Here is a 27,791-nt window from a genome sequence, read left to right as displayed (position 1 = left end):
TTTTATTTTATTTAGTTTTTCATGTTTTTTTTGTGTTTTATTTTAATATATTTTTTTATTTTAAAATGATTTAATTATTTAAATGTTACATTCATCTTGTTTTATTAATTTTTACTAGGAGTTTTATTTTGATTAAAAATATTTGAATTGGATATTTTCATGATTTAATACATTCTTAGTAAGTGTTTTATTTAGATTTTCTTATTTCTTTTTTTTTTAATTTACGTTTATGATTTTAATACATTTTAGCAAGTATTTTATTTAGATTTTTTAATCATGTACTTATTTTAATTGTACATTCTTAATATTTTATAAATTTTTTAAATGTTTTATTTCCCTTTTTAAATTTAAATTAAAATTATTTATTCATTTAAATTTTACAAAATGATGCCAGATGGTCTTTTACACAGAACTAAAGGCTAAACCCTGAACTTACCTCAAACTTTACCAGATAAGTCAAGCTCTTGGTGTCTCTCTCAGGTCAGAGACGTGTCCATTGCTGAGCTGAGGGTCAAAGTTCAGGAGCTGCAGACGGTTTTGGCCAAATCCGGCGAGGAACCACCACCACAGCCACAGTCTCAGCCTAAAAAGAAAAACGGAGACAACAGAGAGCATCATGGGATAAACAAAAGTGCTGACGCAAGTAAAGACAAGCCCTCCCTTCCTCACCGAACCTCCACGGACCAATCGGAGAGCTCGTCTCAGTCCCGCGTGCACGTGAGTGCGCAGACCGACCCGTGCAGAGCCGAGGACGTGCAGGAGATGATCTCGGGGTTCTCGGAGAAGATCGTGCAGATGCAGGAGCTCCACGCGGCCGAGATCATGGACATGGAGGCCCGGCACATCTCCGAGAGCGAGAGCTTGAAGAGGGAGAACCAGCAGCTGGAGCTCGAGAGCCGAGCGCTGCGAGACGCCATCCACAAGCTCTCGGCCACCGAGGTCACACACACACACACACACACCTTCATATGTGACCCTGGACCACAAAACCAGTCATAAGTTTGTTAGGATAGGACAATATTTGTCTGAGATGCAACTATTGAACATCTGGAATCTGAGGGTGCAAAAAAATCTAAACATTGAGAAAATCTCCTTTAAAGTTGATCATTAATGTTGGTGATTGTGCAGCACTCTCTCTCACATACATGTTTTATATATTTACGCTAGGAAATTTACAGATATCTTCATGGAACATGATCTTTACTGAATATCCTCATGTTTTTTGGCATAAAAGATAAATGGATAATGTTGACCCATATAATGTATTGTTGGCTGTTGCCACAGAGATACCCGTGCGACTCGAGACTGGTGACGTGATCAGGGTCACATGTTTAAAGTGCCATTTTAAAGGTTCCTAATGTAGTTGTGGAGTCTCGTACCACAGGGTCACATGCATCCAGGGTCAAAGATCACTTTAGTTTTCTCATAATCATCAGCTGTTTTCTCTCCGTGTCTGAGACGCTTTGACCCCGCCTCTCTGACCCCGCCTCTCTGACCCCGCCTCTCTGAACCCGCCTCTCTGACCCCGCCTCTCTGACCCCGCCTCTCTGAGAGACGCTCTGAGATGATCAAAATAGTGATCTTACTCATTTTAAATAACACTGATGAATCATTCACAATAAAACATACATTTTTAAGGGGGAAAATAAATCAGTTGTTTAAACTTCACCTGTAACCTGAAGTAAATGTCTGCATCTGTTGTGGATAGTAATATCAGATGATTATTTGTGTGTCCAGGGTCCGTCTGTGAGGTCAGACCGTCCCGCCGCCTCCCCGAGTAAAGACGGATACGCCAGCGGTGAGATGCTCATGTCATGCTCCGGGTTATTCACTCTTCCGGGAAAAAGTGGGGAATAATTTAATGTCTCTGGAAGAGCCTCTTCTGCTCACCAAGGCTGCGTTTATTTGATCAAATATACAGTGAAATATTACCGTAGTGTAAATCAGCTGTTCTCTATGTGAATATACAGTAAAGTGTAGTTTATTCCTGTGATCAAAGCTGAATGTTCAGCATCATTACTCCAGTCTTCAGTGTCACATGATCCTCCAGAAATCACTCTGATATGATGATCTGATGATCAAGAAACTTTGATGAAATAGAAAGTTCAAAAGAACCACATTTATTGGAAATATAATCTTTTGTAACATTTTAAATGTCTTTACTGTCACTTTCTGATCAGTTGAATGTGTGCTTGCTGAATAGAAGTACAACGTTCATTCATTTCTTGTGTGTGTGTGTGTGTGTGTGTGTAACAGACAGCAGCTCAGACTGGAGCCAGCGCACCGGCCTCGATCACCCTCTCCTGCAGGAGAACAGAAGCACACCTGAGGGCGCAGACCTCCTGCCAGACCGGATCAAGGTGAGCTTTCCCAGAACCCGGATATAACATAATAATATAATAACAAGCTCAGCCGTGACCCGTGATCCTCACAGGGTTTGTACAAGGTGCTTAAAGTACTTGAATTTGACTTTTTGAAATGTGAGTCCTGGAAAACCCTGGAAAACAGCCATATTTATGAAGAGGTCCCTGAAAGTGCTTTACTTATTTAAATACAATATATACATGAAATAGAGTTTTATTTTTTCAGGCTATGTTAACACTGTCTGATGAACACCCTATCCTACCGTTTCTGGATATGACGTACACCAGCGTATAACGTCAGGGTTCCCACGGCCCTAGAAATCCTTGAAAGTTTGTGAATCTAAAACAAAACATTGTAAGGCCCTGGAAAGCTCTTGAAAGTAAACACACACAGACACAAAGGGCTTGAATTTATTTTGTGAAAAATGTCCATATTATTCCCTCCGGTCCGCTAATGTGTTATTCCGCCAACACTTCGTGGCCTATGCGCACTAGCTAGCTTGATTTACGCTAGTTACGCGCATTTATGCGTTACGTTAAATGTTTCCCGTGTGAGGTACTGTGTGTTGTACGTTGCCATGATGTTCATTCACACAAAACTGTAACAATGTTTCTTACAAGGTGGCACGATGTAACCTTGCGCTCGCTTGAAGCGTGTCCCACATTAAGTCCTTGAGTTTGAGGGTATTGGACCTGGGAAGTCCTTGAAAGCTCCTTGAGTTTGAAGTTAACCGAGGTGTGGGAACCCTGTACAGTATTATTTATTGAGCAATAATAGCCATTATAAACTCTGTATTTAATATATATTATTATTATTATTAAATATGTGGTAAGTTGTATTTTGTACACCTTATATCGCTAGTTACGTATGTAACTGTGGTTCTGTGAATTCTGGATGACCGCCAGAGGCAGTGTAAACACTATGGATAATCGCTGCGCCAGCTAAGATAGGTCGAGTAAATATACCAACAAAGTCACGTTGCGTGACGTATGCTGAGCCCTGGAGGATTATAGGCTACAGTAGCTCAGCAATCTACCTCGGTACGCCTTTCTCGCGCATTCCGAGTGACTGAGAACTCTGGCGGTCATCCAGAATTCACAGAACCACAGTTACATACGTAACTAGCGTTCTGTTTCATTCTTACTGACCGCCAGAGGCAGTGTAAACACTATGGATGACACATACCAACATAGTCATGAGGAATGCCACCCACCTGATGATTTAAGGCCGCTCCAGAAGAACCGCAGAACTAACGGCATGATGAGCAGCAACGTTGACCTTATAAAACCGGGCAAACGTGCATGGAGAAGCCCAGGTTGCAGCAGTGCAGATATCCACCAGGGGAACTCCTCTAAAAACAGCCCATGAAGATGAGATGGCCCTAGTGGAATGGCAAGTTAGTCCACAGGGCAAAGGTCTTCCTGCTGCCTTGTAGGCCAACGTAATTGTCTCCACTATCCAGTTCGACAACCTTTGCTTCGACACTGGAGCACCTTTCTTCACACCACCATAGCAGACAAATAGCTGGTCTGACTGTCTAATCTGAGCAGTAGAGTTCACATAATATTTCAAGGCACGGACAGGGCGCAAAAGTTGGGCACTTAGATCAGACTCTGAAGAAGTCTGAAAAGAGGCCAGTTCGATATGCTGATTTATGAACTGAGGAAGAAGAACCTTCGGAAGAAAAGAAGGATTTGGTCGTAGAACCACCCCGGAGTCATCCGGTAACCAACGCAAACATAGTTTGTCAACAGACAGTGCGTGCAACTCACTAACTCGTTTTGCAGTAGCAATAGCTAACAAAAAAGAAGTCTTCAAAGACAGCCATTTAATGTCAATGCTTTGCAAGGGCTCAAACTGGGGTGAGCCCAGGAAATCAAGCACGAGTGACAAATCCCACACAGGAAAATGAGGATTCCGAGCAGGGTTCAGACGGCGTGCACCCTTCAGAAAACTGCAGACAAGACTGTGAGAGCCAAGAGAAGATCCACCAACTGGAACATGATATGCAGAAATAGCAGCAACGTACACTTTCAGCGTAGAAGCTGCTTTTCCTTCTTCCAGTAAACGTTGAAGAAATCTTAAAATACTCGGAATGCCACACGTTGCAGGAACGAGTCCTTGTTCCTCACACCATGCAGAAAAAAGCTTCCAACGAGAAGCATAAATCTGCCGTGTGGAAGAAGCCCTAGCATTAGAGATGGTGTGAATAACAGCAGGATCACAATGCTCCAGGGAAGGGTTTAGCCCAATGGCCAGACCCAAAGCTGCAGACGAGCCGGGTTCGGGTGCCAAACACTGGCCTCCAGTTGGGAGAGGAGGTCCTTTCTGGGGGGAAGCTTCCAAGGGTTTCCCGTCAGAAGTCTCAGCAACAAAGGAAACCATGGTCTGGCTGGCCACCGAGGTGCCACAAGTAACACTCTGTGTTTGCGCAGGGAGATCCTGTGCAATGTCTCCCACAACAGAGGGATAGGAGGAAACGCATACAGCAGGCAGTTCGGCCATTCGTGAGACAGTGCATCCTGGCCCAAAGGACTGGACACTTCTGTCCTTGCAAACCATAATCGGCAGTGGGTGTTCGTCTCTGAAGCAAAGAGATCCACCTCTGCTCTTCCAAATCTTAGCCAGATCTCCTGGACTACAACTGGATGAAGCCTCCATTCTCCTGGATGTACTTGATCCCTGGAAAGAGCATCTGCTGTCTGATTGCATACTCCTGGAATATGAGCTGCTCTCAGTGAAGCGAGTCGTGGCTGACACCATGTCAGAATCTCGTGAGTTAACCGTAGAGACCTGCGGGATCTTGTGCCGCCCTGGTGGTTCAGATGGAACACTGTTGAGGTATTGTCGGACCGAACGAGAACATGGCGGCCTGCCAGAACCGGCATGAAGTACTTTAGGGCCAAAAACACCGCCCTCAGCTCTAGCAGGTTGATATGTTCTGTGGCCTGGATCGGTGTCCAACGCCCGCAAATACCTCTCCGATTCCACGTTGCCCCCCATCCTGTGAGGGAAGCATCTGTTGTGACCAACTCCCGACGAGAGGAAACAACACCCAGTGTCACCCCCGCCTTCAGAAACTCTAACTGTCTCCACCGCTTCAACGCACATATGCAACGGTGAGAAATGATAACCAGTCGATGGCGGTGCCTGGTGGGATCTAGCCGCAGACTGTTGTTCCATAACTGGAGTGGTCTGAGGTGGAGTAGACCCAGGGGGATCACCACAGTAGCCGCTGTTAACATGCCTATCAGTCGTAGGACCACCTCGTACTGTAAAGACAACTCCCGGGCGAAAGCGAGCCAAAAGTTGCAGAATGTTTGTCACACGTTCCTGAGACAGGGTGGCAGACATTAGACAGGAATTCAGGGTCATTCCTATGAACGTAGTGGTCTGTGATGGAATCAGACGGCTCTTTTTCTCGTTCACAGAAAACCCTAGCTTCTGCACATGACTCAAAAGCATTCTGGAGTCTTGTACTGCCTGCCGCTCTGTTGGGGCACAGACAAGCCAGTCGTCCAAATAAGGAAGGATGCGCATACCTCTCATCCAAAGAGGAGACAGAGCTGCGCTCACACACCTTGTAAAGACGCGAGGAGCAAGGGAAAGGCCGAAGGGTAGTACTTTGAATTGGTAAGCTTGATTCCGAAAACTGAAACGTAGAAACTTCCTGTGATGTACAGCAATTGGGACGTGAAAGTATGCGTCTTTCAGGTCGACACTTACAAACCAATCGTCTGCAGTCACAGACCGAAGAACGTCGGCTGTGCGCAGCATTCGAAAAGGAAGGACCTTCAGGAACAAATTCAGAAACCTCAGGTCGAGAATTGGACGGAAACCACCGTCCTTCTTTGGAACAAGAAAATATGTTGAATAGAACCCGTCTCCCTGAACGAGGGGATGGACCTTTTCTATGGCTCCTTTCTCTAACAGTGAACGAATTTCCAGAGAGAGAGCCTTTGCGCGAACCGCATCTCTGACAATTGTAGGAACAATTTTTGAGAATCCGGGAGGCCGGCGTCGAAACTGTAGAGTATATCCCCTGCTCAGAGTCTCCAGCACCCAGGGGTCTGCTGTGTTTGATCTCCAGTACTCCAACTGATCTATAGAAAAACGATCGACCGCCGGCCTGACTGTCTCAGGCTTTATGTGTGCGATTTTTTGTGTTTGCAGGGGGGCGCTGACGGGGTCCCCCTGGAAATGGTCGATGAGGTGGGCGAAAAACTCTTGCATCTCCAGGAACACGAGGTCTCTGAGGGGGCTGTGACTGAGGTGTAGCGTGTCGTCGGAAACGTTGCTCCATTGGGGCATAGTGCTGTCGGGTCTGAACCGCTGGCATCCTAAACGTAGGGTTGCGCTGCACCTGTGTTAGTTGGCGAGTGGCTTCAGACAATTTAACTCTTTTTTCTAACAGTTCCGGAACATTTGGACCGAAAAGATGCCCGGGAACAAAAGGAAGGTCTCTCAATGTCTTTTTACAGTCCTCCGGCAGTCGTGCTTGGGCAAGCCACACCTGACGGCGGGCAGCCAGAAGCGTGGCTGTTAGATTACCCAGTTCGCGGGTCACATGGCCTGTAGTCAACAGAGCAGTTTGCAGAAATTGTGAAACCGAGGGATCCGCATTTGCCGGTTCAAGCGTACTGGTGGTAGCAAGGAGTAACTGGCAGATTGTATTTTCTGCTCGGGCAATGTAGGCAACTGACTCATATGCCTTTTTAAGTAAGGAATCCGTACGACCGCATTGCGCACTGGGACATCGTACGTTCCCACGTAGAGCCTCATCAGGAGACACCACCAAAGCTGCCACAGGCTGCTCAATTTCCGGAGCGCGACCCACCCCGATAGAATCTGCTCCAGCCATGGATGCTAGCATTCGAGCAGTCTTTGGGCGCCGCTTAGGCGGACCAGAACCGGTGAGAGCATCTGAGAATTCAGCCACAAAATCCTTACATGGTGGCATGGCAAAAGAGGTTGAAGCTGTGGTCTGTCTGAAAAACACATTTGTTTGGGCAGATTGTGCAGGTGACTCATCAAGTCCCAAACGAGCAACTGCCATTCGAAGCACAGCCAAAGTATCATCGGAGGAGGGCTGGGCCTGTCCAGACGACTGAACAGACCCCCCACTAGACCCCTCTGCTGCTGGGTAACCAGTGAGAACAGCCTGAGGTGAAGGTTGTGCAGCAACCTTCAAAGTATCCCCATGATCGTGAAAAAATGAATCTGAAGCACTTGTAGAAAGCACATCGAACTCAGAATGATGGGAAAAACAAGGGGAGACAAGAGACTCTTCCCGACTTTGAACATTTTCATCCTCCTGTGTCATCTTTACAGGCGGAGCACATGTGACAGGCTGAAGCGAGTGAAGCAGGCGTTTCAGCTCCGCCATCTCAGAAGAAAGTGCCGATACCGTCATAGAAAGTGAGCCTTTTTCAACATGTGAATGTACATCGTCTCGCGATTTGGCCTTTTTAGATGGGAGGGGAGCACCAGCTGCCGCCGAGGCACGGCGTTTTCGAGTGCGCGAAGGGGCTACATCTACCTGCCCAAGTTTCACCGTTGAATTAGGGTCTAACTCGGCAAGACGGAGCTGTCGTTCCGACATAGGCAAAAGGCTACAGTGCATGCACGGGTCCGTGAGAGCCTCTCGCAGATGTTGAACGCCCAAACACGACGGGCAGATGTCATGACCGTCGTCAGGGAGAAGATGATTAGGGCACAGCTTACAAGCCATTGGGAAACCAGTGGCGATCGAGCTGTTAGCCATCATTACTCGCTAACACCCTCGGTGAACCGTAAGGTTAAGTTAAGCGGAATGAAAATAATAATAAATAAATAAAATAATTACCTCGGTGAACCGACAGGTAATATTCAACAAGTAAAAGAAAATATTAAGCGTTTAAAATGGTCGGCGGATAGAACCGAGGAACCATAAAGGTAAAATGCATTCGAGGAAAGAAAACAACACTCCGAGAAAACGTTACGTTAGATCAACGGGAGACCGTTAATATAGGTGCAGTAAACACACGCCACCGGATTGCACCGAGAGGCACAAGTGTTACCGATAAAGTGATATAACTCACCAAGTGTTGTAAAGTAATCCAAAATCTTGTAGATGCGCGCTGTCACAGCTTGTGAGGACGAATCTCGCTGCTCTAATAAGCTGCACTTGACAGCGCGAAAATATCCAATCCAATACAATGAATAGAACCTATCTCAAAGAGGCGAGAAAGCGAAAGAGGTAGATTGCTGAGCTACTGTAGCCTATAATCCTCCAGGGCTCAGCATACGTCACGCAACGTGACTTTGTTGGTATATTTACTCGACCTATCTTAGCTGGCGCAGCGATTATCCATAGTGTTTACACTGCCTCTGGCGGTCAGTAAGAATGAAACAGAACTGTAATTTGAGTGCACTGCCATTATAAAGCTGGGAAGAGCCAGGACATTTATTAACATAACTCTGACTGTGTTCGTCTGAGAGAAGAGTGGCATATACACCTAGGAAGACTTCAGGCTAATTTTCATTTTTGGGTGAACTATCCCTTTAAAAAAAAAAGCAGTGCTTTAAAAGTCCTCAATAGCACCTTCAGTAAGTGTGTGACCCCTGACCTCTCCCAGAGTCTGCTGCGCGAGGTCCACCAGGAAGGCATGCAGGTCCTGTCGCTCTCAGAGCTGCCGGTGTGTGAAGCGGATCGACCCACAACTCAGGCCTGGAGCCGAGAGAGAGACGCCCTCATACACACCGTCGACTCGCTCAAGCTCCTCATCAGCAAACTGCAGACGCACACACAGGTGAACACACACACACACACACACACACACACACCAGTATCATTCCCAGAGCGCTTCATCTGCACTGGAGACTAGGCTTGGGGATCGGTTCATTAGTGTTATTATAGAGCAGGAATATTACTGTTATTATAGAGCAGGAATATTACTGTTATTATAGAGCAGGAATATTAGGCTGCTGTCACTTTAAGAGCTGCACTGATCCAGTATACTGACACACACACGCCTGAAAACAGCGCTCGCTCGCTTGAATGGGTTAAAGTCACACTGAAATGCTCACAAAGGAATCTACATTTTTATTTTATAACAAGTTTCCGAGTGCAGAATTGGAATTGATTTTCGATTCCCACCCCTAGTGGATTATCTGCATTTTAAAATGACCCATGTTTTGTTTAGTATCATGCCTGAGCTCTTGTGCTGGTTCAGATGTTGAAGTGTGTGTGTGTGTGTGTGTGCGCGCAGGTCGACGGCGACTGGCGAGCGGAGCTGCTGTCGGCCGTTCAGCAGGTGTTTGTTCACGAGCGAGACGTGCTGAAGAGTGTGTTATACTCTCACCTGGAGCGACTGGACACCGCTGATGCTGTCGTTCATCTCAACCAGCTGGAGAGAGCGCTAGCTGAGCAGGTTAGCATACGCCATCGCCACTCATCTGATCACATGATGCCTGTGTCTGGGACTGACATGCACGTCTCTGATTTATATACTGCATTCATCACTTACTCACTTACTTGTGTGTGTTACTGTATGTTGATAGAGCAAGAGTTGTTATAACTAAAACTAAAACCATTAAAAAAATTGTTTAAAATATATTTAAAAAATTTTTTTTGGGGTATGAGTAAAATCTCTCTCTCTGTCTCTCTCTCTCTATACATATATATATTGCAACACTGTATATATATTGATGATATATATATACATATATATATATATATATATATATATATATATATATATATATATATATATATATAATATGTAAATAATAAATTTGATATTTATATTATAATTATATTTTATATATATTATATGTAATAAGTTGTATAATAATTTATTACATATAATATATATAAAATATAATTATAATATATATCTTAAAATAAATGTTCTGATAATTATTATTTTTATTTTGGCTTGTTGCCAAGGCTAAAACAACTAACAATAAAATAAAAATCAATAATAACTTTATAAACACATTAAAAACGTAACAAAATGACTAAAATCTTTACTAAAATAAAAAAGAAATATATATAAACATTTAAACTAATTCAAAATATTCATAAGCACTATAACAGTATATTAATGACACTAGTTATTTCGCCTTGTTTTAGATTCTAACTAGTTTTAATGTTTTACTGCAATAATTACAAAACATTATTTTGCACTTTATTTACAGCTGTGTTTAGCATTTTCAGTTTGCTGTGGTGTGAAGTGTAAATGTGTGATGTAGTGTTTTACATTGTATGGATTGTTTGCCATGTAAATAGTCTTAATATACTCATCAATAAACAAGCAAACATCTGTATTGAGAGCTTGTGCTCGGATCACACTGAGATGTTGATCAGGTATAAACTCAACTTTATTTCTAGAGCACTTTCAAAAACCACAGTGGGTACCAAAGTGCTGTTCATACAAATAACAAGACATTATTAAAAGCTAAGGAAATAACTCCCTCTGAAATGGCCCTGGAGTCGGAGATGTTTTACCCTGATGTTGTGTGTTGTGTGCAGGACGCCCGGCACAGCGAGGGCATGTGTGTGTTGAGCTCGGCGGACAGAAGCAGCCTGCGCTCGGAGATCCATCAGCTCAGAGATCAGCTTCACACACTCACATCTGCACACACACAGCGCCACCATGTGGACACTGCCGGTACGACACACACAGCTCATGAGGCTCATTCTGACTCGCTTGTGCTGCTGATGGTTCAGTGATAAAGGCTGCTGGGAAGATTAACTTCCGCTTCCACTTCATAAAGGTTTTTATCCTGTGTTGATCAGGAGCGGAGAGCGTGAGGGAGGCAGAAGCGGCGCTGGTCGGGACATCGGTCGGGTCCGGCTCTGACAGACTGGAGGAAATCAAGACTGAACTGAGCCAGACTAAACTAGAGCTGGAGAGTGCTATAAAATCACAGCACAAACACCTGAAAGAGCTCGACACACTCAGGTAACACACACACACACACACACACATACACACACACACACACACACATATAATATTTTTATTTGTAGTTTGCTATATATATATATATATATATATATATATATATATATATATATATATATATATATATATATATATATATAAAATAATATTTATAAAATATACTTATATAAATATATTTATTATTATAAAATAACATAAAAATACAATTATTTAAATATTATATATATATATAAATATATATATTTATGTTAATTAGAATTATATAAATGAGTACAGTAAATCATTATAAATAATCACGTATCCACGTGTGTGTGTGTGTGTGTGTGTGACTGACCGACCCGTGTGCTCTGGCAGGGTGGAGGTCTCGCTGAAGGCCGCTGAGGTCGACACACTGAACGACACACTGGCACACGAGCAGAAGAGAGCGAGAGAACTGCAGTGGGCGTACGAGAAGGAGAAGTGCAAGTCTGACCGGAAGCAGGAGAGCGAGAGAGAGGAAGTGGAGGTAAACTATCTGTCAATCACAGGGAGGGCTCACTGGTGGAGATCGAGCGCATTTAGGCCACACAACCGTCTCCATTGACTGTGTATTGTGTGAAGCTGCCTCCTCCTCATTTATGACTTATAACAAAAAACACAACAATGTCTAAAAGCTGCTGTGTGACAAAGTGTACAGCAAACAAGCTAAACAACCCAGAAGTAAGTGTTTATAAGCTGAAGCTGAAAACGAGCGTTTAAGGACACAAAAGTGAGCATGCCTTTCAGATTATGACGTGTGTCGCTCTGTCTCTATGGCTTGTGTTGATGTGCTCATCGATGGCTTGTGTTGATGTGTTGTTCGTCTCTGCAGGATCTTAAACTGGCTCTGGAAGATCAGCGAGGGCGTGTGGTCGAGCTGTCGATCGCCCTGGAGAGAGAGAGAGAGACTTCGGCTCAGCTCAGAGATCAGGAGCGAGAGGCCGGCGTGTCCTCAGAGCTGCAGGTGTGTGTACGCTGACACACGTGTAATGCTTGAGTTTGGGCCGAGGCAGGTCATTAGGGGCTGAGCCACCAGGATAGTTCTAGCACCGAGACACCTGGGCTGAGTTCCCTGAGAACTAATGGTTCCCGTAGGACACTCCTGTCTGAGATGTTCTGAGATGGAACTGTTATACATAGAAAGTAGAGAGTGATGAAGAGTCATTAGCGTATGCCGTGTGTTTGATGTCCAGTGTTGCTGAGCAGAAATACATAATCATGTTTCTCTTGGTCTCCTCAAAGCTGCGTTGGGTTTTCTCCTCAGCGTAAAGATTAAGAGGCTCATCTATCCCTGTTTCCCATGTTCGTAGAGTTAGTCCGGAGTAAACACAACAACAACCACCTTTATTTATAAAGCACATTTAACACAATACAGATTGGTCCAAGGTTCTGTACCTAGTGCATAGCAGGACTACACTATAAAAAACAACAATTACGAGTTTCCAAAAGCTAAAGATGTTTTCAGAGTAGATTTCAACATGTCCAATAAAGGAGCAGACCTCACATGATAAGGGAGAGCATCCCAAAGCCTGGGCCGGACCACAGAAAAGGCCCGATCACCCTTTAATTTGTAGAGACATTGTGACACATTTAAAAGCAAGTGATTTGAAGATCTAAGTGCCCTAGCAGGACAGTATGGCACAATAAGATCACTAATATACCTGGGTGCTCAGCCTGACAACGCCTTATGAACAAACATAAGGATCTTAATATCAACTCTAAACTTAATGGGAAGCCAGTGAAGGGATGCCAAACCAGGAGAAATATGATCCCTCTTTCTAGACCCAGTCAAAAGTCCAAAATATATAGGCTATAATCTGTGTGTTTACACAGCTTTTTTAAAAATGGTGGTTTCGGCCAATCAGCGAACACTAACGTCACGGATAGTTCCTATAGCGCTGGTTTAGACCGACTCTGAGGTAGGAGTAGATTAGTTTCTCCAAAAGGAGTTCCTAGAGCTAAAATAGTTCCTGGTTCCTGCGGTGCGAACACGCCGACACCCGGGAACTTCCGCCAATAGTTCTAGGAACTATGGAAAGGTTCCTCTGGTGCGAAAGCCTCTATTGAGCTCTGTGTGTGTGTGTGTGTGTGTGTGTGTGTGTGTGTGTGTGTGTGTGTGTGTGTGTGTGTGTGTGTGTGTGTGTGTGTGTGTGTGTGTGTGTGTGTGTGTTAATTTCGTCATTACATTCATCAACGGCATTTTTTTCACAAACGAAAACGAGACGATAACTAAATAAAAACCAGTTTTGAATGACAAAAAACTATGACGAAAATCTAATGACGTCTGTGTGTGTGTGTGTGTGTGTGTGTGTGTGTGTGTGTGTGTGTGTGTGTGTGTGCGCAGGTTCAGTTAGACGCTCAGAGAGCTCGGGCCGCAGAGATCAGCAGTGCTCTAGAGAAAGAGAAGGAGCTCAACGCACAACTGCTCCGGCAGGTCCACACGAGCTCCGCGTCAAACGCACAGGATTCTGGGACACAGGCCGAGGCCTCCTGCAGCCAGGTAACCAGAGACGCCAAACATGTTTACTTCCCTAAATAAACACCGCAAGTAGTAGGGGTGGAACAAAGCGCAGTTGAGGAATATTCAAGTGATGTGTTCGTCCACTAGCAAGTAGTGAATGTGAGGTGTTGCTGTGCGCAGGTGGAGTCGGTGGAGTCTCTCCTGCAGGCGCAGCTGGTGGAGAAGCAGGCGCAGGTGGTGCTGATGATGGAGGAGCTGGAGAAGCACAAACTGGACGCGGTGCAGCGCAAACGACAGTGGGACGAGGAGAGGTCTTCACTTCAGCAGGACCAGAATGCACTGGGGCGACGGGTGGAGGAGCTGCGGGTGGAGCTGAACGCTGAGAGAGACACTGTCAGGAGACTCGAGGGAGAGAGACACCGACTGCAGGAGAGAGAGAGAGAGCTGGAGGGAGAGATACACCGACTGCAGGAGAGAGTGAGAGAGCTGGAGGAGAAGCTGAGAGACGCTCGGCCTGCGGATCGAACCCGGGACTGGGTGTTGCAGCAGGAGACGGCAGACGCTGGTCAGAACCCGGAGCCCAAACACACGGACCCCATCCTCAGCCGACTGCAGCTCATCGCCGCCAGGATCAACAGCCTGACCAGCGAAACCCCGGGCAGGTACGACACCACGCATCGACTATCTGCTGCTCAGAGTTAGGGTTAGTGATGTCACAATAGTATTGATACTTTACAAAGTGATCAGACACCCTAGACACTCCTTAGCAACTCAGAAAATGTACTACCACTCCAAACAACCTAGAAAACGCCTTAGCAGCTCAACAAAAATTTACTAAAACCACTCAGAACACCCTAGCAATACCTTAGCAACTCAACAAAAATGTACTTCAACCACTCAGAACACCCTAGCAAAACATTAGCAACACCTTAGCAACTCAACAAAAATTTACTAAAACCACTCAGAACACCCTAGCAACACCTTAGCAACTCAACAAAAATGTACTTCAACCACTCAAAACACCCTAGCAACGCCTTAACTCAATACTATTTTATTACAACCACTCAGAACACCCTAGCAACACCTTAGCAACTCAACAAAAATGTACTTCAACCACTCAAAACACCCTAGCAACGCCTTAACTCAATACTATTTTATTACAACCACTCTAAACACCCTAGTAATACCTTAGCAACTCAACAAAAATGTACTTCAACCACTCAGAACACTCTAGCAAAACCTTAGCAACACCTTAGCAACTCAACAAAAATTTACTAAAACCACTCAGAACACCCTAGCAACACCTTAGCAACTCAACAAAAATGTACTTCAACCACTCAAAACACCCTAGCAACGCCTTAACTCAATACTATTTTATTACAACCACTCTAAACACCCTAGCAACACCTTAGCAACTCAATAATTTATTACAATTATTCAGAGCACCCTAGCAACACCTTAACAACTCAATAAATACAAACACCCTAGCAACACCATAGCAACTCAACAAAAATGTACTACGACCACTCAAAATACCTTAGCAACACCTTAGCAACTCAAAAATGTACTACCACTCCAAACACCCTAGCAACGCCTTAACAACTCAATAAATACAAACACCTTAGCAACACCATAGCAACTCAACAAAAATGTACTACAACCACTGAAAAACACCCGAGCAACGCCTTAGCAACTCAAAAATGTACTACCACTCCAAACACCCTAGTAACGCCTTAGCAACTCAATAAAATTATTACAACCACTCCAAACACCCATGCAACCCCTTAGCAACTCAATACAATTTTATTACAACTATTTAGAGCACCCTAGCAACGCCTTAGAAACTCAACAATTTACTACAACCACTCAGAACATTCTAACAACAGCAAGGCAACACCTTAGCAACAGCATAGTAATGCACTAACAACTACTCGGAACATCCTAGCAACTGTGTGTGTGTGTGTGTGTGTGTGTGTGTCCAGGTTATCCGGAGAAGGGCCCGACCGTGAAAGTCTAGCGTGGCTTCATAGAAATGTACAGGATGTGATGTCACTGTTACAGCATATCCCATCAGCCCCTTCTGCTCTCCCGGAGGTGAGCGAGCACATTTACACTCACTAGGGAAACGGGCAGCTTATGTGGCTTTTGTAAATACATAAATAAATATTCACATTTGTGTTCTGGAAGCCAGCCAATCAGATTGGAGATGTTGTGCAATATATATCAGATGCTCTGTGATTGGTCCATTGGACTGGAGGCATTATTCCTTCTCCTGTGTGTGTGTGTGTGTGTGTGTGTAGAGCGCCGCTCTGCTGGCTGGAGGATCCTCTAGTCTGCTGAACGAGCGTTTACTCCGCCAGAACGCAGAGCTCACGGGATTCGTCAGTCGACTGACAGAGGAGAAGAACGACTTACGAAACCAGTTACTGAACCTCGAGGAGGAGCTGCGGAGAAGCAGACAGAAGAAGGCCGTCGCGGAGAGCGTGAGTCTGTCTATCTATCTATCTATCTATCTATCTATCTATCTATCTATCTATCTATCTATCTATCTATCTATCTATCTATCTATCTATCAATCTATCAGTCAATCTTCACTGCAGCTTCAGTCACTAGTTATAAAGAATGGCTACTATTGACAGTTATAACACATGTTCTTTCTGTCTGTCTTCCTTTTTCTTTTCTTGATTTATTTTTTATTTTTCCTCTATTTTTTCTGTCTGTATTTCTTCCTTTCCTTCTTTCTTTTTCTTAATTTTTTTGCTTTTTGTATTTTATTTCTTTTTTCTGTCAATTTTTTTTCTTTTTTTCTGTATGTTTTTTCTTTTGTTGTTTTTTCTGTCAATTTTTCCTCTTTCTTTCTTTTTTTTCTGTCTGCATTCTTTCTATCATTTTTTTCTCTTTCTTTTTTCTATTACATTTTTCTTAATTTTTTTCACTTTTCTTCTTTCATCTTTCTGATAGCGAATTGTATAAGAACAGACCTTGAGCTGAATTGATCCGAGTAATGAATTAGTCTCGTATCTGCTGAAGTGTTTCTCGCTGGTTCTGTTGTGAAGCTGCTCTGAAACGCAGCGCTGTCCTCATGAAGCTGACGGTCTGTCCTCATGAAGCTGACGGTCTGTCCTCATGAAGCTGACGGTCTGTCCTCATGAAGCTGACGGTCTGTCCTCATGAAGCTGACGGTCTGTCCTCATGAAGCTGACGGTCTGTCCTCATGAAGCTGACGGTCTGTCCTCATGAAGCTGACGGTCTGTCCTCATGAAGCTGACGGTCTGTCCTCATGAAGCTGACGGTCTGTCCTCATGAAGCTGACGATCTGTCCTCATGAAGCTGACGGTCTGTCCTCATGAAGCTGACGGTCTGTCCTCATGAAGCTGACGATCTGTCCTCATGAAGCTGACGGTCTGTCCTCATGAAGCTGACGGTCTGTCCTCATGAAGCTGACGATCTGTCCTCATGAAGCTGACGGTCTGTCCTCATGAAGCTGACGATCTGTCCTCATGAAGCTGACGGTCTGTCCTCATGAAGCTGACGATCTGTCCTCATGAAGCTGACGGTCTGTCCTCATGAAGCTGACGGTCTGTCCTCATGAAGCTGACGATCTGTCCTCATGAAGCTGACGGTCTGTCCTCATGAAGCTGACGATCTGTCCTCATGAAGCTGACGGTCTGTCCTCATGAAGCTGACGGTCTGTCCTCATGAAGCTGACGGTCTGTCCTCATGAAGCTGACGATCTGTCCTCATGAAGCTGACGGTCTGTCCTCATGAAGCTGACGATCTGTCCTCATGAAGCTGACGGTCTGTCCTCATGAAGCTGACGGTCTGTCCTCATGAAGCTGACGGTCTGTCCTCATGAAGCTGACGATCTGTCCTCATGAAGCTGACGGTCTGTCCTCATGAAGCTGACGATCTGTCCTCATGAAGCTGACGGTCTGTCCTCATGAAGCTGACGATCTGTCCTCATGAAGCTGACGGTCTGTCCTCATGAAGCTGACGGTCTGTCCTCATGAAGCTGACGGTCTGTCCTCATGAAGCTGACGGTCTGTCCTCATGAAGCTGACGATCTGTCCTCATGAAGCTGACGGTCTGTCCTCATGAAGCTGACGGTCTGTCCTCATGAAGCTGACGGTCTGTCCTCATGAAGCTGACGGTCTGTCCTCATGAAGCTGACGGTCTGTCCTCATGAAGCTGACGGTCTGTCCTCATGAAGCTGACGGTCTGTCCTCATGAAGCTGACGGTCTGTCCTCATGAAGCTGACGATCTGTCCTCATGAAGCTGACGGTCTGTCCTCATGAAGCTGACGGTCTGTCCTCATGAAGCTGACGATCTGTCCTCATGAAGCTGACGGTCTGTCCTCATGAAGCTGACGGTCTGTCCTCATGAAGCTGACGATCTGTCCTCATGAAGCTGACGGTCTGTCCTCATGAAGCTGACGGTCTGTCCTCATGAAGCTGACGATCTGTCCTCATGAAGCTGACGGTCTGTCCTCATGAAGCTGACGGTCTGTCCTCATGAAGCTGACGGTCTGTCCTCATGAAGCTGACGATCTGTCCTCATGAAGCTGACGATCTGTCCTCATGAAGCTGACGGTCTGTCCTCATGAAGCTGACGGTCTGTCCTCATGAAGCTGACGGTCTGTCCTCATGAAGCTGACGGTCTGTCCTCATGAAGCTGACGATCTGTCCTCATGAAGCTGACGGTCTGTCCTCATGAAGCTGACGGTCTGTCCTCATGAAGCTGACGGTCTGTCCTCATGAAGCTGACGGTCTGTCCTCATGAAGCTGACGATCTGTCCTCATGAAGCTGACGGTCTGTCCTCATGAAGCTGACGGTCTGTCCTCATGAAGCTGACGGTCTGTCCTCATGAAGCTGACGGTCTGTCCTCATGAAGCTGACGGTCTGTCCTCATGAAGCTGATGGTCTGTCCTCATGAAGCTGACGGTCTGTCCTCATGAAGCTGACGATCTGTCCTCATGAAGCTGACGGTCTGTCCTCATGAAGCTGACGGTCTGTCCTCATGAAGCTGACGGTCTGTCCTCATGAAGCTGACGATCTGTCCTCATGAAGCTGACGGTCTGTCCTCATGAAGCTGACGGTCTGTCCTCATGAAGCTGACGGTCTGTCCTCATGAAGCTGACGGTCTGTCCTCATGAAGCTGACGATCTGTCCTCATGAAGCTGACGGTCTGTCCTCATGAAGCTGACGGTCTGTCCTCATGAAGCTGACGGTCTGTCCTCATGAAGCTGACGGTCTGTCCTCATGAAGCTGACGGTCTGTCCTCATGAAGCTGACGGTCTGTCCTCATGAAGCTGATGGTCTGTCCTCATGAAGCTGACGGTCTGTCCTCATGAAGCTGACGATCTGTCCTCATGAAGCTGACGGTCTGTCCTCATGAAGCTGACGGTCTGTCCTCATGAAGCTGACGGTCTGTCCTCATGAAGCTGACGGTCTGTCCTCATGAAGCTGACGGTCTGTCCTCATGAAGCTGACGATCTCTCCTCTCACAGGGTTCGAGCCGTCAGGAGCTGGTGGTGTTCTCGAGTGAGCGCGAGTCCTGGGCTCAGGAGAGGAAGCGTTTGGAGAAGTCCCTCGCTCAGGCCGAGGCAGAGCTGAACCGTCTGAGAGCAGAGAGCCGCTCCGACACACTGCGAGATCTGACCGGAGCCGACCCCGACAACACGGCCCTCAAGGTTCACCACCTCATATAAACATGTTTGTCTGACCGCATCATACGCAGGGTTCGCACACGGAGCTTCAAGTGCTTGAATTATTGAAAGACAATATATGGGAAATATTTTAAAATTGTATTGATAAAACAATCTTTTCACACAGAATTAAGGCTGGCCGTCTGATACAGATATAGAGGCGTTTCGCATGGCTATGAGTGTGATATTGCTCATCAGTATCCAAGTATATGATGCAGCTTCTTCAAGTCAATCATATATTCATGGCAGAATAAATCAGTTTGAATGAGGAAAGCGATATCTTCGTCATAACATCCTTTCAATGGCTAAAGTTTCCGCAGTCACTGCACTTTATTTGTACCATTTTTTTATTAGTTTATTTTTATTTATCTATTTACCTTTTCAGAATTTAAAAGCTAATAAAAGATATTGTTTGATGAGATCTCTGAAGTAGTGCTTGAATTAGATTTGACAGTACGTGTGTGAACCCAGAAAGCTGAGCTCAGGCGTTCCCGTGTGTCTCCACAGAGGATGTATGGGAAATACCTGCGTGCCGAGAGCTTCCGGAAGGCCCTGGTGTACCAGAAGAAGTATCTCCTGCTGCTGCTGGGAGGCTTTCAGGAGTGTGAGGACGCCACGCTGGCTCTGATCGCACGCATGGGTGGCCAGCCCACACACACACACACCAGTCTGGAGTCCATCAGTCGTCAGCGCAGGGGCTTCACACGCTTCAGATCGGCTGTGCGCGTCTCCATCGCCCTCTCACGGTACACACACACACACACACACTTTATTTATTTGTGCCTAACTGGGATAGACAGGAGTGAGAGACCCGCATTAAACACTTGAAGTTCTCCTGAGGTTAATATTTCAATAATTGATCAACAGTTCACTGATGAGGGTTAATGGTCACATGACATGCAGGTCAACAAATGAAATATTTCTCCTTTTTGGATTGTTTATTTTGAGAATTATTTGCTTTAATTTTTTTTAAAAATTGGATAATTTTAATATTTTAATTGATTGTTTTTATTTTTGAATTATTTATTTTAATTTTACATTTTTATGATTGAATTTTTTTTTTGCCAATTAATAAGTAATTTACAATATTTTACATTTGTATGATTTAATTATTTAGTTTTGATTCAGTTTTAGTTTGATTGGTTGCTTTTATTTTTAAATGATTTATTTTATTTTAATTGTTTTTATTTTGGTTTTATTGTTTTTATTCATAATTTTTTTAGTAAGTGTTTTATTTTGATTTGTTTATTTTATTGATTTTTTTTAATTTTACAATATATGGTAATTTTTTTTTTCTATAATTGTATTATTTTTCTAAGTGTTTATTTTTTTATTTAACTATTTAAATTTTACATTGATTTTATTAATTTTCACTTAGTGTTTTATTTTGATTGGTTATTTTTATTTTACAATTATTATTTTTTATTTAATATTTCTATGATTTAATTATTTTTTTAGTAAGTGTGGTTTTTGGTTCTATTTTATAATTTTAAAATATTAAATTGTATACGTTTTAATATAATTTATAATTTGGTTTTATTTTAAAATTATATATTTCAATTTTAGAATTTTCTGATTTAACTTTTCCTGGACTTTACAAACCCTGTTTAAAGAAACCCAGTGTTAGTGCGACTGACTGAGAGCTGCAGGCTTGATCTGTACATGTCACATGACCCATGGGGTGGTGTTGATGTAACCGTGATGTGTAGTGCTGTGGGTGAACTGGTGTGTGTAGTGCTGTGGGTGAACTGGTGTGTGTAGTGCTGTGGGTGAACTGGTGTGTGTAGTGCTGTGGGTAAACTGGTGTGTGTAGTGCTGTGGGTAAACTGGTGTGTGTAGTGCTGTGGGTAAACTGGTGTGTGTAGTGCTGTGGGTAAACTGGTGTGTGTAGTGCTGTGGGTGAACTGGTGTGTGTAGTGCTGTGGGTAAACTGGTGTGTGTAGTGCTGTGGGTAAACTGGTGTGTGTTCTGCAGGATGAGGTTTCTGGTGAAGAGATGGCAGAGAGCCGGAGGAACCGTGAGCGCTGCGATCATGAGCAGAAATGGCCTCAGCCAGATCACAGGTAACTGTACCCTGGGATGCATGTGTGTGTGTGTGTGTGTGTGTGTGTGTGTGTGTGTGTGTGTGTGTGTGTGTGTGTGTGTGTGTGTGTGTGTTAGTGTGATAATTGATTACAATGATCAACGCACGGGAGCGTTTGAAAGTGTTTTGAAAGTCTATCAGCGGCCCGGTCCTGTTTTCAAACACTCGTGTGTGTGTGTGTGTGTGTGTAAGCGCTCGCTGAAGAGCCTCATTGATGTGTATTTACAACATGTTTTTGAAGCGTTGATCATTGTAGCCAATCACAGACATATTTGATGAGCTGGTGAACTCAACGGCCAATCAGAGGTGTTTATGATTCCGCTCAAAGCATCACATTTTTTACATTTCAGTATCGTTCTGAAGTCGGTACTTCTGACAACACTAGTATGTATATATTATATTGTGTACTGAAAGCCTCTGCTCTCGCTGAAGCTCACTGAAGTGTGTGTGTGTGTGTGTGTCTGCAGGTGCTGATGTGAGGAACGAGTCTTCATTCCTGCACCCCGGGAGTGTGGAGGTGTTCAGAGAGCGCCGGGGGACGAGCCGGGGCCGTACGGGACGAGACTCGCCTCGATCCACGGCATCAGTCCTGCACAGGTACCTCGACACCTGCTCCTGACACACACTGACAGCCCAGAACACACACACACAGACCTCGTCACTGTAAAGCCCAAACAGGGTTATTAGGCTGCTGTCACTTTAAGAGCCAGTGCACAGGTCCGATACACAAGCGTTTCGTTTCTCCACTGTTCGTGCTCATGTAAGATGTAGCCGACCACACTGCCGTTCAGAAGCTTGGGATCGGGAAGATTTATAATGTTTATAATTTATAATGATCTGGTTAGAAATACAAACAACAAACAGTAATATTGTGAAATATTACGACAATTCAAAATAACTGTTTTCTATCTGAATATATTTCATATTCCATCCTGTCACATGATCCTTCAGAAATCACTCTAATATGATGAAAGAAACATTTATGATTATTATCAGTGTTGAAAACTGTGGAAACTTGTACATTTTATTTCTCAGGATTCTTTGATGAATCTTTTGTAACATTAAACAGTTATTTTGTATTTTTAATCAAATACATTCAGCCTTGGAGAGCAGAAGAGACGTCTTTTAACAACATTAAAATCTTCCCGATCCCAAGCTTTGACTGGTAGTGTGTGTTTTCAACAGGCTTTTAGATATAATTGTGTGTGAATTAGAAGAGAGAGAGTCAGTGAGTAGACCTGAGGTCTTCCTGTGCTTGAATGTTTTCATCCGCAAGGCTTTTAAACACGTGCACTGGATACACTTCAGTGAAGAGCAGCTCTGGTCCAATCGGGACACTGACAGTAGTTTCTACAGATTTCTTTTTTGTTTTGGCAAGTATTTAATTATTGTATCCAGAGATAAACGTTGGATTATGGATTACCATCAGTTTGTTATATTGGCCTTTTCCATGCTATAGCCGATATGCAGATGAAGAACATCAGTGCATCTCTAACACATATACCACAACATGATGTACCTCTATGGGAATACATGTGGTGATGTTATTTCCTGAAGATCTTGTGTGACCAGTGCAGGAGTCCAGCACTCTGTCTCAGCACATCCCAGGAGTCCAGCACTCTGTCTCAGCACATCCCACAGACTCTCACTGAGTTTAATGGTTCTCCATCCACTCCTTCACAGTCTGAGCCTGACGAGTCTTCACTTCATAACACTGGAATACGGCCACGATGTGTTTTCCTACATGTTTAAGAAATAAAAGCTACACACTGCATCAATTAGGGTCAGTTAGGACTTACGAATGTGCACATGGTTAGTCTTAAAGCATATTAAAAACTCCCCATAGACACATGAACAACATTAAACGCTGGATTTCCACCACAGCATGTGCCTGTTTAACCCTCATCCTCCTTTCAGGCCATTCTGAGTCAAACTGAGTGTTCGTCAGAGGGTCCGAGACCCCAGGGCTTCTGTCGCACTTCAACCACGAATACACACAAAACAAATGTAATGGATTCGAGGAGTTTTGTGGTTGAAATGTATAAAAGTAACAGATCCGTCTCTCTCGGGTCAGTTTGACCCCTGAGGAATGAAGGGAATGTGAGGAATGCTTCAGTTCACTTAGAAAAACCTAAAAATGCTCAGAATTCAAACTAAAAACTCTAAAACTTTACCAGAAAATGTTTTTATAATGTCTCCATGTGATGCACACTGAAGAGAACTGGCTTTAGGACCCAGAGGAACAGCTCATTTGCTCATATAGAGCTATAAGGATATCTAGAGTCATGAAATATCATCTTATATTATTATTATTGTCCACAAGAGGTCGGCAAAGACTCCCAGTGTCAGATATTTACAGCTGAGTTAAAAGGGTTATGCTTGAGATTGTGAGTTATTTTGATTTTAGGCTGAAAGAATGTGGTTCTTTCATGTGAGGAATGTGCTTAAATTACCATTTATTTATTATTTATTGATCTAGTAATTTAAAGGTAAAAAATAACAAAAAATATCATAAAAAAAAAAAAAAGATATGATCAAAATGAAATGAAATAAGCTTTCTGGACAAAAAAACTTGATTATAATTTTAGGGCTTGGGGTCATTTTGCCCCGCGAGTGAAAGACGAGGGTTAAATCCAACCAGCGACTGTCTGGGCCGTGTCTTTAATCATCATGTCCAGTCAGGACGATGTGTGTGAGTGTCTTGCGTCTCTCTCTCCAGGTATCACAGTATGGCCGGTGACCCCGTAGGTTTACCGTGTTCACACCTGCAGAACTACGACCCCGACCGCGCCCTCACCGACTACATCTCCCGCCTGGAGGCCCTGCAGAGACGCCTGGGCAGTGTGCAGTCAGGTAGCAGAGAGCAGAGACCATGTGACTATTCTTAATTCTTATCGATTCCTGATTTCGATTCCAATAAGGTACAAAAAAACCTGAGATTATCGTTCACATTTATTCTTATTGCAAAACATTTAATTGTTGAATATCATGAGCAGAAATCAACAGGCTGAAGAACTCTTACACAAGCAGCGTTTGCCTGTGGTTTAAAAACACCATAGAAGAACAACTAGCCCAACTAATATACATTTCAAGCATTATTAAAGACAAGTAAACACTCAGGAATAAAAAAAGTATGAATAAAAAATTAGCAATCGCAGCAAATAGACACAACTGAACAGAGATACGACTGAAATAAACAGTGTTTTAAGATTTTCAGGTTCAGAAACTGTGATCAAATGTAAAATAAAACTGCACTTTATTAATGAAATATATATCAAATATAGTAACAAAAGTTATTCAGCCAAGAACAAGTTAATTTTCTCTTTTAATTAGTGTTATTATAGAGCGGGAATATTAGTGTTATTATAGAGCAGGAATATTAGGCTGCTGTCACTTTAAGAGCTGCACTGATCCAGTATACTGATACACGTGTGAGTCTCGCTTCAGTGGTTTAAAGTCATATTTGAAATGCTCACAAAGGAATCGATAAGAAGAATCAAAAGTTTAATTTTATAACACGTATCTGATTCCAGACCTCAAGTGTTTGATTCTCAAGCCTAAAAACTCTTTACCCCCCCCAGGTTCCTCTTCATACGCTCAATTGCACTTTGGAGTCAGAAGATAAAGATCTTCATCTACATTTAAACTGGCTTGAAGAAACTCAGATGCCTTCTCTCGTGCTGAGCTGCTGTGCTTTTGTACTCTTACTATAAATGTCTGTGGGACCAAAAAGACGTTGTTTTTTTGTGTGTGTGTGTGTGTATCATCTTATAATCAAGCTTTATGTTGGCGGCAATTGAAACAGCTTCAACATCTGTACATTAGTTCTACCTTATTTGTTGTTAATGGAAAACAATCATGTTGTTACTGTATATTTGTGGAATGCTAATTTAAGTTGATTAATTTAAGAAGCGTTGGAGGGTGAACAGGACGGCTGCTATCGGACTCTTGATAACCTCATGAACACTAACAGGAGGAGAGCGAGGCGGACCGGTGAGGCTTTACGAGCTAGTCATGTTATCAGATACTCTACACTGTGTTTTATTCGCTCGCTCCCTTGAGAAGACCCGAGGACATTTGTAGAAGACTTATTTTTGTAAAGGTAGGAGCTTTGGATTTTATGGGTATTTTGTCAAAACTGAAATAAAGATTAATATAATATTTGAAAACTGCCTTCGTCTCCGTTCTCTTTCATTCTATATCCTGATTCATTTGTTATGAGTATGACGTGAAATATGACTTAACCTCTAATATTTATGCATGTTTTTAGTTGATTTTCATTGGCAATCACAATTAACTACTTCATTAGGTTTACCAAATGAACTTAATGTATATAACGTTGCATGATGGGCCTCTGTTTGTTTATTTACAGTTAATCTGTTTGGAAGCTAAACTGTTGAATTATGATTTCACCATTTATGTCATTTGTTCAAAACCGCTTGTTTGTTTCTTTGGTGAACAAAAAGCCAAAGTGACCTTATTAAGTTGAGCCTGTGGGTAAAATGAGCCACCCCCTGTATCTAGGCAACAATTATCAAAAGTAATCATGTGACCAAAAATTAAGGAAATGTAGTTCACATTACCCATCTTGGACTCGAGCACATGGAGAGTTGTAAGCAAATCAGAGCAATAAACAGGTTTCTGCCAACGCCGTGAATGAATTCATCATGTTACTAAAGTCATCAGGCCTGTATCTTAATTAAAATTGATTAATAAATTGTACAAGACATTTTTAAGCTTTTAAATCCACATATTGCTTTCATTCTGTTGCTCACACACAAAGAGGACAAAACATGAATGAATTTTGCCTTTGTTAAATTGATGGCATTAATAAGTTCAGAATTATCTTTTATTGTTTGATTTTGTGTCATCAGTATTTTAGAGAACTTGTTTTGATTTCAGGTGATACACAACGACCTGAGGTGTATATTTACAATTATTTCAAACAAATACACTTTTATTTTGCCATAAAATCCATTTAGTGACGCCAGCGCTTCATACTTGCTCTAATGTCGTGTGAAGTAGCAACAAGCCCATTTATTTTGTATCTCAATTTAAAGTTAATGGAAGTTTCTCAGTAACATAATTCAGATGTAATATCTGTGTCCAGTCTCGCTGTGTTCCGACTTCAGGTTTGTGTTTCCACAGCATGAAGGCAAGATCTTACGGATTTATGAACGAACGGCTCGTTTTAAAAGCGACCTGGTAAACTGACATTTATGAAATTCACTTAAACATTACACTGCTCATAAGTTTAGTTAGCTCTGCAATAAGTAGATCCAGTTCACCAGTTAATTACTCTTCAACATCTAGTATGCCATAGAAATATACAGAGCTACCGCAAAAACGGAAGTTCAAAGACAAACATCTAAAGATGGCGGCTTGTTATGCGTAATGAGAGCTCCGACCGCTCCGTGAAGTTTACAAACTCGAGGGACACTCGTGAGTATCTTCACCATCAAAACTTTTCATTCTCTGATTTCAGAGTACCTTGTGTTCCCTCTAAATGGCAAACCAACTTGGATTATATTTGAACATGACCTCTCGGAATGTATTTAAAAGGTGTTTATGTAGGTTTGTAATGATTTCCTGCAGTATTTTACTTAATGTGTTTGAAACTAACCTAATCTTAACCGTAGATGGTAATTATTTTTCACATGTGATTATTTTGCCGTCCTTAGATAACATCGGTAATTCCTGAGGTGATTTGCATCTATGATAGTTGTTGAGGTCCAGTCAGTGACGTTGAACGTGCAGTACCGCATTTAACCACACTCGCATCAAGCGAGTTAAAGTGTGTAAAAAGCTTAATTTCTTCAGCGTTATTTGCTGAGTCTGGCGTCTGAACGCAAGCAGAAATACTTTAACGATAAATAGTGAATGTTTCGTGATTAACAAAGACTAATAACGGAGATAAACAGTCTTTATTGTGCTCTGACTCTGTGCTCGTGTTTGATTGGCCGATGGACTCTGTGCTCGTGTTTGATTGGCCGATGACTCTGTGCTCGTGTTTGTTTGGACAGGTTTTCATCTTGTTATTTGTGAGAATCTCCGTGTTTCTCTCAGTCTCTGAGCGGGACATTATTTCTCGAGTGTGTGTGTGTGTGTGTGTGTGTGTGTGTGTGTAGTCTGAGGTGTTTCTCCTGATATCAGCCCGTGTAACCGTCACTGAGGTGTGTGTCGCGCTGAGTGACTCCTGTAGCTCGAG

The 27,791-nt window shown here is 43.3% G+C and overlaps 1 protein-coding gene across 5 annotated transcripts in view; it reads left to right on the top strand.

The window, feature by feature from the left end:
* Positions 1–25,755, top strand: part of akap9 (A kinase (PRKA) anchor protein 9) — a 129,921-nt gene extending 104,166 nt beyond the window's left edge. For all 5 annotated transcript variants that reach the window (XM_084424458.1, XM_084424456.1, XM_084424455.1 and 2 more), the window contains 19 exons: positions 481–939; positions 1,738–1,798; positions 2,257–2,360; positions 8,982–9,155; positions 9,615–9,776; positions 10,880–11,018; positions 11,147–11,312; positions 11,670–11,820; positions 12,166–12,297; positions 13,678–13,833; positions 13,975–14,456; positions 15,777–15,888; positions 16,095–16,277; positions 19,303–19,485; positions 20,008–20,246; positions 21,475–21,563; positions 22,051–22,180; positions 24,303–24,436; positions 25,165–25,755. In XM_084424458.1, coding sequence (XP_084280584.1) covers positions 481–939; positions 1,738–1,798; positions 2,257–2,360; positions 8,982–9,155; positions 9,615–9,776; positions 10,880–11,018; positions 11,147–11,312; positions 11,670–11,820; positions 12,166–12,297; positions 13,678–13,833; positions 13,975–14,456; positions 15,777–15,888; positions 16,095–16,277; positions 19,303–19,485; positions 20,008–20,246; positions 21,475–21,563; positions 22,051–22,180; positions 24,303–24,436; positions 25,165–25,208 — 3,300 coding nt within the window. In that variant the 3' untranslated portion in view covers positions 25,209–25,755. The remainder of the gene's footprint in view (positions 1–480; positions 940–1,737; positions 1,799–2,256; positions 2,361–8,981; positions 9,156–9,614; positions 9,777–10,879; positions 11,019–11,146; positions 11,313–11,669; positions 11,821–12,165; positions 12,298–13,677; positions 13,834–13,974; positions 14,457–15,776; positions 15,889–16,094; positions 16,278–19,302; positions 19,486–20,007; positions 20,247–21,474; positions 21,564–22,050; positions 22,181–24,302; positions 24,437–25,164) is intronic.
* Positions 25,756–27,791: the final 2,036 nt, after the last annotated feature.

Source organism: Rutilus rutilus (assembly GCF_951802725.1).
Source record: "Rutilus rutilus genome assembly, chromosome: 11".
Classification (NCBI taxonomy): domain Eukaryota; kingdom Metazoa; phylum Chordata; class Actinopteri; order Cypriniformes; family Leuciscidae; genus Rutilus; species Rutilus rutilus.
Note: the sequence above shows the minus strand (reverse complement) of the source record. Positions and strands in the feature narration are given on the sequence as shown.